General features: G+C 36.2%; 1 protein-coding gene across 1 annotated transcript in view; it reads right to left on the minus strand.

The window, feature by feature from the left end:
* Window positions 1-531: 531 nt before the first annotated feature.
* Window positions 532-20,113, minus strand: part of TSGA10 (testis specific 10) — a 138,010-nt gene continuing 118,428 nt past the window's right edge. The window contains exons 15-18 of the mRNA XM_066267808.1: window positions 19,488-19,697; window positions 3,022-3,224; window positions 1,375-1,479; window positions 532-685 (exon numbers count right to left, since the gene is read on the minus strand). Of these exons, the coding sequence (XP_066123905.1) occupies window positions 532-685; window positions 1,375-1,479; window positions 3,022-3,224; window positions 19,488-19,697 (672 nt within the window). The remainder of the gene's footprint in view (window positions 686-1,374; window positions 1,480-3,021; window positions 3,225-19,487; window positions 19,698-20,113) is intronic.

Below are 20,113 nucleotides of genomic sequence, written 5' to 3' on the forward strand. Positions count from 1 at the left end.
AAAAAGCAAATGGAGTGAAATGTTAATAATAGTGAGTATGGGTAATAGGTATACAGATGTTTTTTGTATTATTTTATTTTTATTTCTGTTACTTCTTGTAAGTTGGAAAGTATTTCCAAATAAAAATGTTTTTATAAATTTTGTGACATGTGGAAATACATCTAAATATTGCCTCTGAAAAACTAGCTTATTATTTTCTTGGAGCATATGTAGTTTTCGGTGCTATATAAATTAACCAATATTTTACTAATTAAATTTAATAAATTTAATTATTTTATTAATTAAATATTAATAAAAATTTATGTGAAATTTTTTAAAATCAGATTTTAAAAGTATAATTTATGAATACAGAAAATAGAGATTTTTCACTTTAGCATATTTATATAAAATTATCAAAATATTTTATGTGAATATATCTAATCATGTTTAAATAACACTATTAATGGCAGATTGTTACCGAGTTTCCATGTACCCTGAAATATACACTGCATAATTGCTGTATGGTTCCCACAGGACGGATCCTTAAACCACTCACTCTTCTAGTGATCGATCTAGGCCTCGGTCAGGAGATCGATGTTGTGCACGTTCTGGTGAATGACATTTTGTATTTGGCTTTATTGTAGAACTCAAATGATAAGCATTACTTGAATAATTCTGACGGCGAAGTTCTTGCACAGCCCTCTCCCTAAAGCAAAAAAGTTTAAAATAGAAGTTTTTAAACTTTATATATCCAGTGACATTATTAATTCCATGGTAAAATTGAAGTTCAATTCATACTTTTAAGGGAGGAAGGGCTGACTGAGTTAGTTTGAAAAGTAATAAACCATAGCTGTAGCCCCTTTTATCAGCTCCCTGATATGAACTTGCAGCACCAGCAAGGAAAATGAGATATGTGAACAGTCAAGGACAGACAGTCCAAACCTCCCCTCATACCCCCTCTGCTCCCCGAGACTCGAAAGTCACATAGTTCTACACATAAAGAAGTCAAAGAAATCAAGCACCTGTCATGTGAAAGCTAAAGCTGTAAAGATATATAAGACTCAGAAAAGCTAACTTCGGGGAGCTCATGTTTTGTTGCCTTTTTTGGCGAAGCAATGTGTTGATATTGAGCCATGGATCCCGCTGTAGAAGAAAGGACACGCAAATAGAGAATGGAAAAATGCAGGAAGAACTCCGTGAGAATGGTTTGGAACATCAACACATTGCTTCACCAGCTAAAATAAACCTTCCTTCTTCCAGCACTTGCCTGAGTGGCTTTGTCCTCCTTTAATTCCTGCAACACTTTAAAACTTAACCATCACGAAATAACCAATATTTGTTGTTATCTTAGAAGCAATGCTTCCCAGGCTAAATACTGCATAGAGACCAACTTACCTTTCAAAGCGCTCTGTCCCTAGTTGTCTTTTGGTGATGTCTAAATCAGCTTCTAGTTGTGTTACAATATTCCTGAACTGGGCCACATCTCTACTCTGGATGGCCCTGTGTAAAAAAATATGAGTGGCAATATATTAAACTAAAATACATCTAGAACTCTTAGGGTACAGTGAACCATGTTGGTGATGTTTTCTCAGCTGGATCCAAGTCAAATTGTGATTTTTTTTTTTTGTATTTTTCTGAATCTGGAAATGGGGAGAGACAGTCAGACAGACTCCCGCATGCGCCCGACCGGGATCCAACCGGCACGCCCACCAGGGGCGATGCTCTGCCCCTCCGGGGCGTCGCTCTGCCACGACCAGAGCCACTCTAGCGCCTGGGGCAGAGGCCAAGGAGCCATCCCCAGCGCCTGGGCCATCTTTGCTCCAACGGAGCCTTGGCTGCGGGAGGGGAAGAGAGAGACAGAGAGGAAGAATGGGGGGTGGTGGAGAAGCAAATGGGCGCTTCTCCTGTGTGCCCTGGCCGGGAATCGAACCCGGGTCCCCCGCACGCCAGGCTGACGCTCTACCGCTGAGCTAACCAGCCAGGGCCAAAATTGTGATTTTAATGGATGTATATGCCAATTTTTAGAGGTAGTAGATGTACAAAGAAGCCTACTTGAAAATCTTGAGCTGTGCCAGTCACATTCAATCAGTTAAAACTTCTCTATGTCAGCTTTCCTGTGTTTACATAGAGTGATATTATCTATTATCTATTTATATTACCTATTTACTGCAAATAATTTTTATAAAAGTACCTTGAAGTATTATATACAAAGTAATAGTAAAATCAAACGATTAACCTGAAAACAGTTTCTGAAGGAAATTGGGTTTGGCTTTGCAAACTTTGCTTAGTCAGGGGCTCCTGTTAGTGGCTTTTTCCTGAAATCATGATTCCTATCCTTCCCCAGGTCCCACGCTCAGACAGTAGGGCAGAGTTGAGTCTAGATGAAAAGCTGTTATAGATGAGACAGATAAGAAGAGAGGTTAAAGGTCCCCATCAGTTTTTGTGAGAGGTGACCAAGTTTAATAATAGAACATTCACTATCCAGGCAGGCATTTCTACCCAACTTTCCAGCCAAGGTCATGTAATAAACTGCTAATAATGCTTGGGATTCCAAAAAAAAAGAGGAAGCCAAAATCAATGCTCTAAGGGAAGTCTTCTGTATTCTGTGAATACAGTAGTTCTTCCAGTTACCTAGTATGTACAATTATAGGAACATAAGGAAACACTGTATGACAAGTGGAAAAATTAAGTAGCAATATCAGGTGGGTCTATAAATAGAAAAATTCTGGTTCAGAAGTGTATTTTTCTAATCTGGTTATAATATTTTCTAAAGGCAATATTTTAGATAAAACATCCAATTATACCCAAAGTTCTGTTGGAAACAATCAACAGAAATGGTTAAACTTAAATTTAAATCAATTTAGATAAACATAATAAAAATAAGTACTAAATCTTAAGCAAATCACAATATTTCTGGTCCTCCGTTTAACTAATGACATATTAGGGATGCTTAAATTGTATAAATTCCAGCTTTAAAATTCTACTAAATTATAAAGTATCAAAAATTTAATAAATATGTCATTTTATGTCTAGCCAACTCACATTTTATTTTCTGCCAAACAAAGGTGTTCTTTAAGAAGCTGAATTTCAGATTCTTTTTCTTGAAGTGCTATCTGAGACTGATATTCTTTGTCTCGATTGGCCACCAGCAGAGCTTCTAGATTCTGCATGGAGATTCTCTCATTTGTCATCTGACTCCTAAGGAGTTCTATTTCAGAACGAGCAGCATCTAACTCATTCTCTACCTGTACAATAATAGGAAGAGACTTATACTTATTCCCACTTGTTCACTTAAGAGATAGATTATCAGAGACTCATAAAATTTCTTTATTGTTATAAGCAATCCCTTTTAATTTCTTGAATAGAAATACAGATATTGTCTTCCTTCTTACCAAATACACACACATACAGTATCATTTTCCCCAATTCTTTGATCATATCAAAAATTCATTAATAAGTAATAAGTTATTAATCCCAACTGCAAACAATTTCCATTTCCAGCTTTGATATTTATTTATATATGTATGCAAGACTAATATGACAATATATATCTATGATTACTCCTTTGTATTGAGGTAGGTGACTTACAAACATGTAACTACCTTATAGAATGTCATTGTACTCCATTGTTAGGGAGGATAAGGAGTCATTACACATTCATTCTGTGCATAAACCCTTGGAAAGTTTCATTTTTTTTAAGGTTATCTTGAACCTGAAACATACTATACAGTGGTACCTTGAGATACGAATTTAATTTGTTCTGTAACTGAGCTCATAAGCCAGTCAACTCGTATATCAAACTGCCAATACTGGACCCGTGCACTAGCACGCCAACTAGCGGCAGCTTCCCGAATCACGGCTCATATCTTGGAATTTCACTCGAATCTCGAACAAAAATACGAACCAAGTCACAGCTCGTATCTTAAAAAAAATTTGTATGTTGGTCTGTTCATATCTCAAGGTACCACTGTATAAATCAAATGTTTCTTCAAAAAAAAGAAAACCAGACATTACTATATAGAAAAAAAATATTCCTAAAACTGTCTCATAATACACCTTGTAATACATTATATATACAGTTTTAAAAGTTAAATATGGAAAGGTAAAACTCTACCAAAAAAATTAATAAAAATGAATTTATTGGAGGAGGAGTAGACAGATAGGAGAAGAATTTCCTTGAATAGATACAATTAAAAAGTGATGTCTGGACATGAGATCCAGGATGGCAGGGGAGTAGGTGTATGTTACACTCACCTATGCCCTGGACCAAACTGAAGTTGCAACTAAATTTAAGAACAAGCATCCTGAATAACCAAATGAAGACTAAGGGACTAAGAGTGTTATAACCAAGTATTCACAGTAGAAGCCACATCAAGACTGGAAGGAAGGGCAGAGACATGAAAAGAGCAGGCCCCACATCCACAAGCAGCAGCTGAGGTTCTGGAGAATTATCTCAGCTGTGGGAGGGGGTTTCCCCCTGACAATGTGGGTCCTAAATCCTAAGCTGAGCTCCCCAGTCCCAGGCACCAGAATCAGGAGAGCATTCAGCTCTGAAAAGCAGCAAGGTTTCTCAAGGAGTCTGCAGAGATGTGGACACTCTCTTAAAGGTCCAACACACAAAATCTCATTCACAGCGACTTACCCTGTGCTCTGGGAGAGAAAGAGGGCTGAGTGAACTAGAGTTGTGTGAGAAGACTCAGGGACATGTGGCTCTGGGTGAGACAGCTACCAGGGGATATCTAGCTCTGTTCTCCCAACTCCACCAGAGGCTCTTTCAATGACTGGGCCAAACAGGCAGAGAGCAGGTGGAAGCAGCTGGAGGTGGAAAGCAGGGTGCTTTGGGACTTTTTTTGACCTGTCCCTAGGCCTGGTGTTGGTATAAACTGGCATAGGTGTACAGCTTGGTCATTCCTGCACAAAAGCCCAGTAGAGGCTGTTACAGTAGCAAAATATATGCACCCCTAGGTTCATTACAGCATTATTCACAGTGGCCAAGACACGGAGACAACTTAAGTGTCCTTAGATAGATGATTGGGTAATATACATATATATGATAGAATACTACTGAAGTGACGTCAGAGAAATGGCAGTGTGAGAGATCTCTCCCCTTGAAATTTCAACAAATTCTACAACTATATTCAGAGAAAAAACCCAGATGAACCTGAAATATACACACAAAAGATAGAGGACTGAGTCTTTCTCCTTCCTCACAGACCTGAGGTAGGGAGGCACTGTTTGTGCAGCCTTTGTCTCAGACCCCGAGGAGCCAGGTGGAGAGTCTGGGGGGAAGGAGCAGAGCAAGGGGCAATGACCAAGAATGGGGAGCAGCACTGCTTCCTGGCATCTGCTGCACCTGTGATTGCAGGGTTGAGCTATTACAGGTATGGGGCACACACTAAGCAAGTGTCAAGTTCCCAAGAACTGCAGAGAAATAGCTTGTGGAGATCAGCCCACAGGACACTGAGGCGCACTTTATCTGCCCACCCAACTGGCACAATTTAGTCCTGTGGTGCCAGACATGCTTGATCTGGGATTTTCACGCCACCAGCTCTGAAGCTTGGGCACCGGCTTGCCAGAGGGAGTTTAGCATGTGTGGACAGGAAGCCCCGGATCTACGATCTCTGCCACAACTGCTCCCAAAACTCGGGACACCAGCTTGTGGTATGTACCCCTGGCCCAGCCCAGGGCTGTGCTTGGAGAGCTTAGAGTGATATTAGAGGAGGGACTGGACTCTGTCACCCCAGCCTTCCAATTCCTCATTGCTCCCCTTGCTGTGAAAACAGCAGTGGAGGCGGACCCTCCTCCACTAGATCTCTGGGCTTCTCTCTCCTGTGAGAGGCAGGGGAACCCGGATACGAGATCCCCTGCTCTGGGAGAGGGATATGGGGGAGGGCCCTGGAGGGCTCCTTACCAGTACCCATATCAGAAAGTTGAAAAGCCTTAGCAATAAGCCCCTCCTACAAATGTGATGACTCTGCCTTCAGCATTACAAAGGTGACAGCTAAGTCTTAACAAATCACCCAAGAATCACACAGAGGTAAATCTTGTAGTGCAGCACCTCCATCCAGAAAAAGGAATAATTATCTCTTATTAGGGTTATTAACAATATTACCTGCAAATGCCATGAAGGAAAAAAAATCAAATATGGATATACAAGACAGAGATATAGCTCAGATAGATGATGAAAAAATCCCAGGAAAAACATCTCAATTACATGGTAACCTTGAAGTTTAATGACAGAGAATTCAAAATTGAAGCTCTAAGAATACTCAGTAAGATACAAGAAAACATTGAAAGACAATTTAGTGAGCTCATAAAACAACTTAATGAACAAAAAGAGTACATCACCAAGAAAATTGAAACTATAAAAAAGAACCAAACAGAGATGAAAAACTCAATACACGAACTGAAAAATGGGGTAACAAGCTTAGCAAATAGAACAAGCCAGATAGAGGAGAGAATCAGTGACATTGAAGACAGGCAACTAGGGATACTACAGAGAGAAGAAGAGAGAGACTCACAAGTTTAAAAAAAAGGAAAAATCCCTACAAGAATTGTCTGACTCCATCAGGAAGAGCAATATAAGAATAATGGGTATATTAGAAGAGGAAGGAAGGGAAAGTGGAATGGAGAACATATTGAAACAAATAATTGATGAGAACATCCCAAGCCTGTGGAAAGAGCCTCGAATCAAAGAAGCAAACAGAACACCGAGTTACCTCAACCCAAACAGACCTACTCCAAGGCACATTATAATGAAATTATTACAAATCAATGACAAAGAAAGAATCCTCAGGGCAGCTCGAGAGAAGAAGGATATAACATATAACAAAAGGCCCATTAGGCTATCATCAGATTTCTCAGCAGAAACTCTAGAAGCCAGAAGAGAGTGGACCCCAACATTTAAAGTACTGAAAGAGAGGAACTACCTACCAAGAATACTATATCCATCAAAGTTATCCTTCATTTATGAAGGGGAAATGAAAACATTTACAGACATAGAAAAGCTGAGGGAATTTATCACAAGAAAACGCCCACTACAGGAAATATTAAAGGGGGTTATCCAACCAGATACAAAAACTTAAAAAAAGACAAAATGACAAGTAAAATGTTTTTAACAAAACAACAATAAAAACAAGGATAATCTGTGACAACAATAACATAAAGGGGAGAGGATAAAGATCAGCAGTAACATAGGAGAATGGAGTACAGAAGCACTCATGAGATAATAGACTCTAATAAATATGATAATTTTTTTAATAACCTAATGGTAACCACTCCTGAAAATGCCACTACTGAAACTCATAGCTTAAAAAAAAGAAGAAACAGAAGCTAGAAGTATGGAACACCACCAAACAAAAACAAATGACAGAAAAACAAAAAAGAAGAACCAAACAAGACACAAAGCTATTAGAAAGCAGTATATAAAATGACAATAGGAAATCCTCAGATGTCAATAATTACACTAAATGTAAATGGATTGAACTCACCAATAAAGAGGCACAGAGTAGCAGATTGGATCAAGAAGCAAAACCCAACTGTATGCTGCCTTCTGCCTTCAAGAGACATATCTAAGCTACAAGGATAAAAATAGATTCAAAGTGAAAGGTTGATTCTTCAAGCAAATAATATCCAAAGAAAAGCAGGAGTAGCTATACTCATATCTGACAATGCTGACTACAAGACAACAAAGGTAACCAGAGACAAGGATTGACATTTTATAATGATAAAGTGGACAGTGTATCAAGAAGACATACACTCCTTAATATATATGCACCTGATCTAAAAGTGCAAACTGAAAAATATATAATCATATTTGGAGACCTTAATACACCATTGATGACTTTAGATTGTTCATCCAAACAGAAAATCAATAAAGAAATATCAGCCTTAAATGAAACACTAGAACAAATGGAAATAATAGACATCTACAGGACATTTCATCCCAAAATGTCAAAGTATACATTTTTCTCCAGTGCACATGGAACACTGTCAAGAATAGACCATATGCTGGGCCACAAAACCAACACCAACAAATTCAGAAAGATTGAAATTATACCAAGCATATTCTCTGACCATAAGGGCTTTAAAACTAGAATTCAACTGCAAAAAGGAAGTAAACACACTCAAAAAATGTGGAAATTAAACAACATACTTCTAAAAAATGAATGGGTCAAAGAAGAAATAAAAGCAGAGATCAAAAGATATATACACTTGCTGGCCGCCATGAAGTGACAGCGGGAAGAGGAGCCCAGAAGCTGAGCGTGGAGGAGGGAAGAGCCACGTTGTGGAGCCAGTGCATCAGCCCTGGACCCCTCGCGCCAGACCGGCTATGAGATGACTGGTGGATGTACTGTTTTTCCAGGCATGGGAGAAAACCCAGTCCTGGCTCTCTAGTGGACCCCAGAACACGTACACGAGAAGTAAGAATTGCCGGGCTTGAGTTTCAGTCTTCGCTCCTTAGTTGAGTAGCTGACAGTTGTAATGAATGGGAAGAGCACAAGATGCCATTAAGGAAGAGAAAATCGAATATCATGGAAAAAAAAGAAAGAGAGGTAACACAGATAGATGAGGAAAAATCTATGGAGAAAAAATTTAATATATTGGAAACCTTGGAGCTAAATGACAGAGAATTCAAGATAGAAATCCTAAAAATACTCAGATATATACAAGAAAACACAGAAAGGCAATTTAGGGAGCTCAGAAAACAACTCAATGAACACAAAGAATATATGTCCAAGGAAATTGAAACTATAAAAACAAATCAAACAGAGATGAAAAACTCAATTCACGAGCTGAAAAACAAGGTAACAAGCTTAGCTAATAGAACAGGCCAGATAGAAGAGAGGATTAGTGAAATAGAAGACAAGCAACTTGAGGCACAACAGAGAGAAAAAGAAAGAGACTCAAAAATTTAAAAAAATGAGATAGCCCTACAAGAATTATCTGACTCCATCAAAAAGAATAACATAAGAATAATAGGTATATCAGAGGGAGAAGAGAGAGAAAATGGAATGGAGAATATACTCAATCAAATAATAGATGAGAACTTCCCAAGCCTGTGGAAAGAACTAAAGCCTCAAATTCATGAAGCAAATAGAACTCCGAGTTTTCTTAACCCCAACAAACCTACTCCAAGGCACATCATAATGAAATTGGCACAAACCAATGGCAAAGAAAAAATTCTCAAGGCAGCCAGGGAAAAGAAGAATACAACATATAAAGGAAGGCCCATTAGATTATCATCAGATTTCTCAGCAGAAACTCTACAAGCTAGAAGAGAGTGGACCCCAATATTTAAAGTCCTGAAAGAGAGGAACTTTCAGCCATGAATACTATACCCATCAAAGCTATCCTTCAAATATGAAGGAGAAATAAAAACATTCACAGATACAGAAAAGATGAGGGAATTGATCATTAGAAAACCCCCACTCTAGAAATTACTAAAGGGGGTTCTCCAATCAGATACAAAGAACAAAAAAAAAAACAGAGCCACAAGTAAAAGCTCCAAGAAGAACACAATAAAACCAAATTTAAACTGTGACAACAACAAAAAGAAAGAGGGGAGAAGATGGAGATTAACAGTAGCAAAGGATGATGGAGTGCAAAAGTACTCACAAAATAGTTCGCTACAATGAACAGGGTAGGAACCCTTTTCATTACTCAAAGGTAACCACCATTGAAAAAACCACCACAGAAGCACATGAGATAAAAAAGATAGCAACAGAGGAAAGATGTATGGAATACAACAATATAAAAACAAAAGATAGAAAAACGAAACAGAAGGATCAAACAAGACACAAAACTAACAGAAAGCAAGATATAAAATAGCAATAGGGAACTCACAAGTATCAATAATTACACTAAATGTAAATGGATTAAACTCACCAATAAAAAGGCACAGAGCAGCAGAATGGATTAAAAAAGAAAATCCAACTGTATGCTGCCTACAGAAAACTCATCTAAGTAACAAGGATAAAAAAAAATTCAAAGTGAAAGGCTGGAAAACAATACTCCACGCAAATAACATAAAAAAAAAGCAGGTGTAGCAATACTCATATCGGATAATGCTGACTACAAAACAGGAAAAGTACTCAGAGACAAAAATGGCCATTTCATAATGGCTAAGGGGACACTGAATCAAGAAGACATAACAATTCTTAGTATATATGCACCAAACCAAGGAGCACCAAAATATATAAGACAGCTACATATTGATCTTAAAACAAAAACTGACAAAAACACAATCATACTTGGAGACGTCAATACACCGCTGACAGCTCTAGATTGGTCATCCAAACAGAGAATCAACAAAGACATAGTGGCCTTAAACGAAACACTAAGCACCTGGATATGATAGACATCTACAGGACATTTCATCCCAAAGTGACTGAGTATACATTTTTCTCCAGTGTACATGGATCATTCTCAAGAATTGACCATATGTTGGGCCACAAAAACAACATCAGCAAATTCAGAAACATCGAAGTTGTACCAAGCATATTTTCTGATCATAAAGCCTTGAAACTAGAATTCAACTGCAAAAAAGAGGAAAAAAATCCCACAAAAATGTGGAAACTAAACAACATACTTTTAAAAAATGAATGGGTCAAAAAAGAAATAAGTGCAGAGATCAAAAGATATATACAGACTAATGAAAATGACAACACGACATATCAGAATCTATGGGATGCAGCAAAAGAAGTGATAAGAGGGAAGTTCATATCACTTCAGGCATATATGAACAAACAAGAGAGAGCCCAAGTGAACCACTTAACTTCCCACCTTAAGGAACTAGAAAAAGAAGAACAAAGACAACCCAAAACCAGCCGAAGAAAGGAGATAATAAAAATCAGAGCAGAAATAAATGAATTAGAGAACAGTAAAACTATAGAAAAAATTAATAGAACAAGGAGCTGGTTCTTTGAAAAGATCAACAAAATTGACAAACCCTTGGCAAGACTTACCAAGAAAAAAAGAGAAAGAATTCATATAAACAAAATCCAAAATGAAAGAGGAGAAATCACCACGGACACCATAGATATACAAAGAATTATTGTAGAATACTATGAAAAACTTTATGCCACTAAATTCAACAACCTAGAAGAAATGGATAAATTCCTAGAACAATACAACCTTCCTAGACTGAGTCAAGAAGAAGCAGAAAGCCTAAACAGACCTATTAGTAGAGAAGAAATAGAAAAAAACATTAAAAACCTCCCCAAAAATAAAAGTCCAGGCCCTGACGGCTATACCAGCGAATTTTATCAAACATTCAAAGAAGACTTGGTTCCTATTCTACTCAAAGTCTTCCAAAAAATTGAAGAAGAAGCAATACTTCCAAACACATTTTATGAGGCCAACATAATCCTCATACCAAAACCAGGCAAGGATGGCACAAAAAAAGAAAACTACAGACCAATATCTCTAATGAATACAGATGCTAAAATACTAAACAAAATACTAGCAAATCGAATACAACAACATATTAAAAAAATAATACATCATGATCAAGTGGGATTCATCCCAGAATCTCAAGAATGGTTCAACATACGTAAAACGGTTAACGTAATACACCATATCAACAAAACAAAAAACAAAACCCACATGATCTTATCAATAGACACAGAAAAGGCTTTCGATAAAATACAACACAATTTTATGTTTAAGACTCTCAACAAAATGGCTATAGAAGGAAAATATCTCAACATGATAAAGGCCATATATGATAAACCATCAGCTAACATCATATTAAATGGCACTAAACTGAAGGCTTTCCCCCTTAAATCAGGAACAAGACAGGGTTGTCCACTCTCTCCACTCTTATTTAATGTGGTACTAGAGGTTCTAGCCAGAGCAATCAGACAAGACAAAGAAATAAAAGGCATCCATATCGGAAAAGAAGAAGTAAAGGTATCACTTTTTGCAGATGATATGATCCTATACATCAAAAACCCCAAAGAATCCACAAAAAGACTACTAGAAACAATAAGCCAATACAGTAAGGTCGCAGGATACAAAATTAACATACAGAAGTCAATAGCCTTTCTATATGCCAACAATGAAACAACTGAGAACAAACTCAAAGGAATAATCCCCTTCACAATTGTAACAACAAAAATAAAATACTTAGGAATAAACATAACAAAGAATGTAAAGGACTTATATAATAAAAACTATAAACCATTGTTAAGAGAAATCAAAAAAGATATAATGAGATGGAAGAATATTCCTTGTTCTTGGTTAGGAAGAATAAATATAGTCAAGATGGCCATATTACCCAAAGCAACATACAAATTTAATGCAATTCCCATCAAACTTCCAATGACTTTTTTTAAAGAAATAGAGCAAAAAATCATCAGATTTATATGGAACTATAAAAAACCCCGAATAGCCAAAGCATTCCTAAAGAAAAAGAATGAAGCTGGGGGCATTACAATACCTGACTTCAAACTATATTATAGGGCCACGACAATCAAAACAGCATGGTATTGGCAGAAAAGTAGACACTCAGACCAATGGAACAGAATAGAAAGTCCAGAAATAAAACCACATATATAGTCAAATAATTTTTGATAAAGGGGCCAAGAACATACAATGGAGAAAAGAAAGCCTCTTCAATAAGTGGTGCTGGGAAAACTGGAAAGCCACATGCAAAAGAATAAAACTGGACTACAGTTTGTCCCCCTGTACTAAAATTAACTCAAAATGGATCAAAGGTCTAAACATAAGACCTGAAACAATAAAGTACGTAGAAGAAGACATAGGTACTCAACTCATGGACCTGGGTTTTAAAGAGCATTTTATGAACTTGACTCCAATGGCAAGAGAAGTGAAGGCAAAAATTAATGAATGGGACTACATCAGACTAAGAAGTTTTTGCTCAGCAAGAGAAACTGATAACAAAATAAACAGAAAGCCAACTAAATGGGAAATGATATTTTCAAACAACAGCTCAGATAAGGGCCTAATATCCAAAATATACAAAGAACTCATAAAACTCAACAACAAACAAACAATCCAATAAAAAATGGGAAGAGGACATGAACAGACACTTCTCCCAGGAGGAAGTACAAATGGCCAACAGATATATGAAAAGATGCTCATCTTCTTTAGTTATTAGAGAAATGCAAATCAAAACTGCAATGAGATACCACCTCACACCTGTTAGATTAGCTATTATTAACAAGACAGGTAATAGCAAATGTTGGAGAGGCTGTGGAGAAAAAGGAACCCTCATCCACTGTTGGTGGGAATGTAAAGTAGTATAACCATTATGGAAGAAAGTATGGTGGTTCCTCAAAAAACTGAAAATAGAACTACCTTATGACCCAGCAATCCCTCTACTGGGTATATACCCCAAAAACTCAGAAACATTGATACGTAAAGACACATGCAGCCCCATGTTCATTGCAGCATTGTTCACAGTGGCCAGGACATGGAAACAACCAAAAAGCCCATCAATAGATGACTGGATAAAGAAGATGTGGCACATATACACTATGGAATACTACTCAGCCATAAGAAATGATGACATCGGATCATTTACAGCAAAATGGTGGGATCTTGATAACATTATACGAAGTGAAATAAGTAAATCAGAACAAAACAGGAACTGCATTATTCCATACGTAGGTGGGACATAAAAGTGAAACTAAGAGACATAGATAAGAGTGTGGTGGTTACGGGGGGAGGGGGGAAAGGAGAGGGAAAGGGGGAGGGGGAGGGGCACAAAGAAAACTAGATAGAAGGTGACAGAGGACAATCTGACTTTGGGTGATGGGTATGCAACAAATTGAAAGACAAGATAACCTGGACTTGTTATCTTTGAATATATGTATCCTGATTTATTGATATCGCCCCATTAAAAAAATAAAATAAAAAAAAATATATATATATACAGACAAATGAAAATGACAACATGACATATCAGAATTCTCTGGGATGCAGCAAAACAGTAATAAGAAGGAAGTTCATATCATTACATGCTTATATGAAAAAGCAAGAGAGAGCCCAAGTAAACAACTTAACATCACATCTTAAGGAATTAGAAAAAGAAGAACAAACGCAACCCAAAACCAGCAGAAGAAAGGAAATAATAAAAATTAGAGCAGACATAAATGAAATAGAGAACAGAAAAACTATAGAAAAATTAATACAACAAAGAGCAGTTTTTTTGAAAAGATCAATAAAACTGAGAAACCCCTGGCAAGACTCACTAAGAATAAAAAAGACTCATATAAACAAAATCCAAAATGAAAGGGAGATAATACCACAGATATCATAGATATACAAAGGATTATCACAGAATACTATGAAAAATTATGTGCCACCAAATTCAACAATCTAGAAGAAATGAATAAACTCCTGGAACAATACAATCTTCCTAGACTGAATCACGAAGAAGTAGAAAGCCTAAATAGACCAATAAGCAGGGAGGATATAGAAACAACTATCAAAAACCTCCCCAAAAATAAAAGTCCAGGGTCAGATGGATATACTAGTGAATTCTACTAAACATTTAAAGAAGAATTGGCTCCTATCTTTATCAAAGTCTTCCAAAAAATTGAAGAAGCAGCAATACTTCCAATCACATTTTATGAGGCCAATATAACCCTCATACCAAAACCTGGCAAGGACAACACACAAAAAAGAAAAGTATAGACCAATACCTCTAATGAATACAAATGCTAAAATCCTAAACAAAATACTAGTAAATCAAATACAACAACACATCAAAAAAATAATTCAGCATGATAAAGTGGGATTCATTCCAGAAACACAAGGATGGTTCAACATACATAAGACGATTAACGTAATACACAATATCAATGAAACAAAGGACAAAAACCATATGATCCTATTAATAAATGTAGAAAAGGCATTCGATAAAATACAACATCCTTTTATGTTTAAAACACTCAACAAAATTGGTATAGAAGGAAAATACCTAAACATAATAAAGGCCATTTACGACAAACCATCAGCTAACATCATACTAAATGTTAAAAAACTGAAAACTTTTCCTCTAAAATCAGGAACAAAACAAGGTTGCCCACTCTCTCCACTCCTCTTCAACATAGAGCTGGAAGTTCTAGCCAGAGCAATCACAACAAAAAGAAATAAAAGGCATTCATATTGGGAAAGAAGAAGTAAAGGTTTCACTTTTTGCAGATGACATGATCCTGTGTAGAGAAAACGTCAAAGACTCAACAGAAAAGCTATTAGAAACAATAAACCAATACAGTAAGGTCGCAGGATACAAAATTAATATACAGAAGTCTATTGCTTTCTTATATGCCAACAATGAAACCTCAGAAAAAGAACTAAAAAAACTAATCCCTTTTACAGTAGCAACAAAAAATAAAATAAAATACCTAGGAATAAGCATAACAAAGAATGTAAAGGACCTATATACTGAAAACTACAAAGCATTATTAAAGGAAATTGAAAAAGATACAATAAAATGTTCCTTGTTTGTGGGTAGGAAGAATAAATATAGTTAAAATAGCCATACTACCCAAAGCAATATACAAATTTAATGCAATTCCCATCAAAATTCCAATGTCATTTTTGTAAAAAGAAATGAAACAAAAAATCATCAGGTCTATATGAAACCATAAAAAACTCAACTAACCAAAGTAATTCTAAGGGGAAAAAATGAAGCTGGAGGCATTACAATACCTGACTTCAAATTATACTACGAAGCCATGATAATCAAAACAGCATGGTACTGGCAGAAAAACATACACACAGACCAATGGAACAGAATAGAGAGCTCAGAAATAAAACCACATTTATATGGTCAAATCATCTTTGATAAAGGAGCCAAAAACACACAATGAAGAAAAGAAAGCCTCTTCAATAAATGGTGCTGAGAAAACTGGAGAGCCACATGCAAAAGAATAAAACTTGACTACAGTTTATCTCCTCCTTGCACAAAAATTAATTCAAAATGCATCAAAGAACTAAATATGAGATCTGAAACAATAAATTACATAGAAGAAAACAGAGGTACTAAACTCATGGACATTGGCTGTAGAGAACATTTTATGAATTTGACCTCAAAGGTAAGGGAAGTAAAGACAAAAATAAATGAATGGGACTACATCAGACTAAGAAGCTTCTGCACAGCAAAGGAAACTGACAACAAAACACATAGCCACCTAAATGGGAGATAATATTTTCAAACAACAGCTCAGATAAGGAGTTAATATCCAAAATATATAAAGAACTCACAAAACTCAGCAACAAACAAGCAAACAATCCAAAAAAAAAATGGGAAGAGGACATGAACAGATACTTCTCCCAAGAAAAAATACAAATGACCAATAGATATATGAAAAGATATTCATCTTCACTAGTTATTAGAGAAAGCAAATCAAAAGTACAATAAGATACCACCTCACACCTGTTAGATTAGCTATTATGAACAAGATAGGTAATAAGTATTGGAGAGGCTGTGGAGAAAAAGGAACCCTCATTCACTGTTGGTGGGAATGTAAATTAGTGCAAACATTATGGAAGGAAGTATGGTGGTTTCTCAAAAAATTAAGAATAGAACTACCATATGATTCAGCAATCCCTCTACTGGGTATACACCCACAAAACTTGAAAACATGGGTACATAAAGACACATGCACCCCCATGTTCATCGTAGCATTGTACACGGTGGCCAAGACATGGAAACAGCCAAAATGCCCTTCAATAGAGGATTGGATAAAGAAGATGTGGTACTCCTCAGCCATAAGAAATGACATAGTATCATTTACGACAACATGGATGGACCTTGATAACATTATACTGAGTGAAATAAGTAAATCAGAGAAAGCCAAGAACTATATGATTCCATACATAGGTGGGACATAAAATTGAGACTCATGGACATAGACAGAGGTGCAGTGGTTACCAGGGGGAAGGGAAGGGTGGAGAGGGTGGGCAATGGGAGAAGGAGAGAGGCTTAAAGAGAAATAAAATATAGGGTGCCAGAGAATGGGTATACAACATAATCGATTATCCAAAGGATGTGGAGATGTTTTCTCTAAGTCTATGTACTCTGATTGACCAATATCACCCTGTTAAATTTAATTGTCTAAATAAAAAATAAAAAACATATAATGGAATACTACTAAGCCATTAGAAAAGATGAGATATTGCCATTTGTGACAACATGGATGAATATTTAGTTTATCATGCTAAGCAAAATAAGTCAGACAGAAAAAGTCAAGAACTATATGATTTCACTCATGTGTGGGATATCAAACTGAAAGCTACAAATGAATAAACAAGAAAAACAAAGAAAAATTCATACAACAGATAGATAGTACAGTGTGTCCGTAAAGTCATGGTGCACTTTTGACTGGTCACAGGAAAGCAACAAAGATGATAGAAATGTGAAATCTATACCAAATAAAAGGAAAATCCTTCCAGTTTCTGTAGGATAATGTGGCAGCATATGTGCATGCGCAGATGATGATGTAACACCGTGTATACAGCAGAGCAGCCCATGGCCATGCCCAGTCGAGATGTGGACGGTACGGAGGAAAGTTCAGCGTGTTCTGTGGCTTGCTAAATTTTAATCTGTGACCAAAGTGCAACATGAATATCGGCGTGTTTATAACAAAGTGTCACCACATAGGAGTAACATTACTCGGTGGGATAAGCAGTTGAAGGAAACCGGCAGTTTGGTGGAGAAATCCGTCTGGTAGGCCATCAGTCAGTGACGAGTCTGTAGAGGCTATCCGGGATAGCTACCTAAGGAAACCTAAAAAATCTGTGCGTGAGCCCACATCAAACTGCACTGAAACTGGGAGAATTTTCCTTTTATTTGGTGCAGATTTCACATTTCTATCATCTTTTGTTGCTTTCCTGTGACTGGTCAAAAGTGTACCATGACTTTACGGACACACTGTAGTTACCAGAGGGAAGGGAAACAAGGTGGGGAGTAAAAGGTAAAGGGGTCAATATGTGACCGAAGACTTGACTTTGGGTGGTGGGCACATAGTGCAATATAAAAATGATGTATAATAGGATTTTGTACACTTGAAACCTGTATCATATTATTAACTAATGTCGCTTTAAATTTCAAAAGTATTTATGCCCCCTATATGCATAGTACAGCTAAAGAGATACAAAGATAAATAAGATGGTTCTTGCCCTTGAAATTATAGCGTATTATGAGAGTAAACAAATATATATAAATAACTAAATTTCAAGGCAAAAAAATTATATCAGGAGTATTTTAAAATACAATGAGAATTAATCTGCCCACTTAACACCCATTGCAATAGCTATTATAAAAACAAAAAATAAAAAGTGTTTCAGTTATTAGAGCATGAATTACTTTTTCAATTTGAAAACACCAAGTAAAAAGTGTTCTTAAAAAAAATTAAGGACATATTATTTGAATTTTTATAGTGTATATCTATTCATGAGTTACTTTCATCATTGAAATGTTCTTGCTGAAATAAAAAATAATTTAAGGAAGAGTCTGGCAATACTGGCATATATCTCATTAATAAAATATTAACAGTAGATTCTTACAGAAACCACTAGACACAATTCTCAAATGTAACATAGACTCCTAACAAACAGTGGATTAACAAAACTAAAATTTCAATAGGATTTGCCGGACTGGTGGTGGCATAGTGTATAGAGTGTTGGCTTAGGATGGTGAGGTCTCAGTTCAAAACCTTGAGGTTGCCAGCTTGAGCACTTGGTCACTGGGTTGAGTGTGGGATCTTGGAAATGATCTCAATTTCACTGGCTTGAGCCTAAGGTTGCTAGCTTGAGTAAGGGATCACTGGCTGGAGCCCCCCAGTCAAATCACGTATGAGAAGCAACCAATGAACAACTAAAGTGACCCAACTATGAATTGATGCTTCTCATCTCTGTCCTCCCTCTCTCTCCCTTTCTCTCTCTTTCTCTCTCTGTCTCTCAAATCAATTTTAAAAACTTATTTAATAAAATAAAATAAAATGTCAATAGGATTTGATAATAACAAACATAGATATGACCAAAAGTTGATACTTTCATTACACTATGCAGCTTATCTCTTTAGGATTCAGATTCCATCTCTTTCCAGATGCATCTCTAGCCATTTTCACCCAAGCATGCTACCAGTAAGCACAATGTCAAGCACATGGTAGATATAATCAACCAAAGTACAGTTTAAAAGAACCCAATTAAATTTAGCTTAAAAGAATGTCATTAAAATGATAATTTAGCTGGATAAACATTAACTTCGTGATTCTTTGCTGATTGGTATGTAAATGTGTTTTATAATTCTTCTAGCCAAAGATAAATATAAATTAAATAGTCAAAGGAAGATTTTTTTTACATACTTAAATTGTTGGAATATAGCTGTCAAATTAATCTCTTGGACTTAAAAAATAAAATCTAAAGATGAAAGACGATATAATATTTTATTTAAAAATTGTTTTTCTATACCTATAGTAATTTTATAGTAACAGAAATGTGAAATAAACATTTTAAAATGCGTTACATACCATTTCAATTTCTTGATCTTTAGCAACCAGCTGTCGATTAAGAAGTTCTTTGCTTGAGTCAAGTTTAATACAAAGTTCCCTCGTGGAAGATAAGTCTGCAAGGGCAGACACTTTTTCAAACTGAACCTTCTGAAGCTCCTCTTCCATCTTCACAAGAGATTTATGTAAGGTAGCAATCTGGCACTTGTAAGACCTTTCTGCATTTAAGTGCTGCAAAAACAAAATTATGATTTTCTTAACTTGGAAATAAACTATGACACAGAACATACAAGATGGGGCAAATGTTTTAACAATAGCACACTTATAATTCATAAAAGACTTTAAATGATATACATATAAAACACTCCGGGAAACATAATTTCCAGTTTCAAATTTCTATATATAATAAAATTGATCAACAAGATGGTCAACTGGTCATAGCTGAAAAACAACTTTGCCCACTTAAAAGTCTCAGCCCTAAAGTTGATTGAGATATATACATTTGGTCTATAGTTCTGTCTATATTTGCCACAGTTTAAAGTATCCTATAATATAAATATTATTGTTGTCTTTAACAACAAAGTAACAAAACATTATTTCACTCACAATAACTATTTTCTAATTCCTGAAAGGCACATTGATATTGA

Source organism: Saccopteryx bilineata, chromosome 3 (assembly GCF_036850765.1).
Source record: "Saccopteryx bilineata isolate mSacBil1 chromosome 3, mSacBil1_pri_phased_curated, whole genome shotgun sequence".
Classification (NCBI taxonomy): Eukaryota; Metazoa; Chordata; class Mammalia; order Chiroptera; family Emballonuridae; genus Saccopteryx; species Saccopteryx bilineata.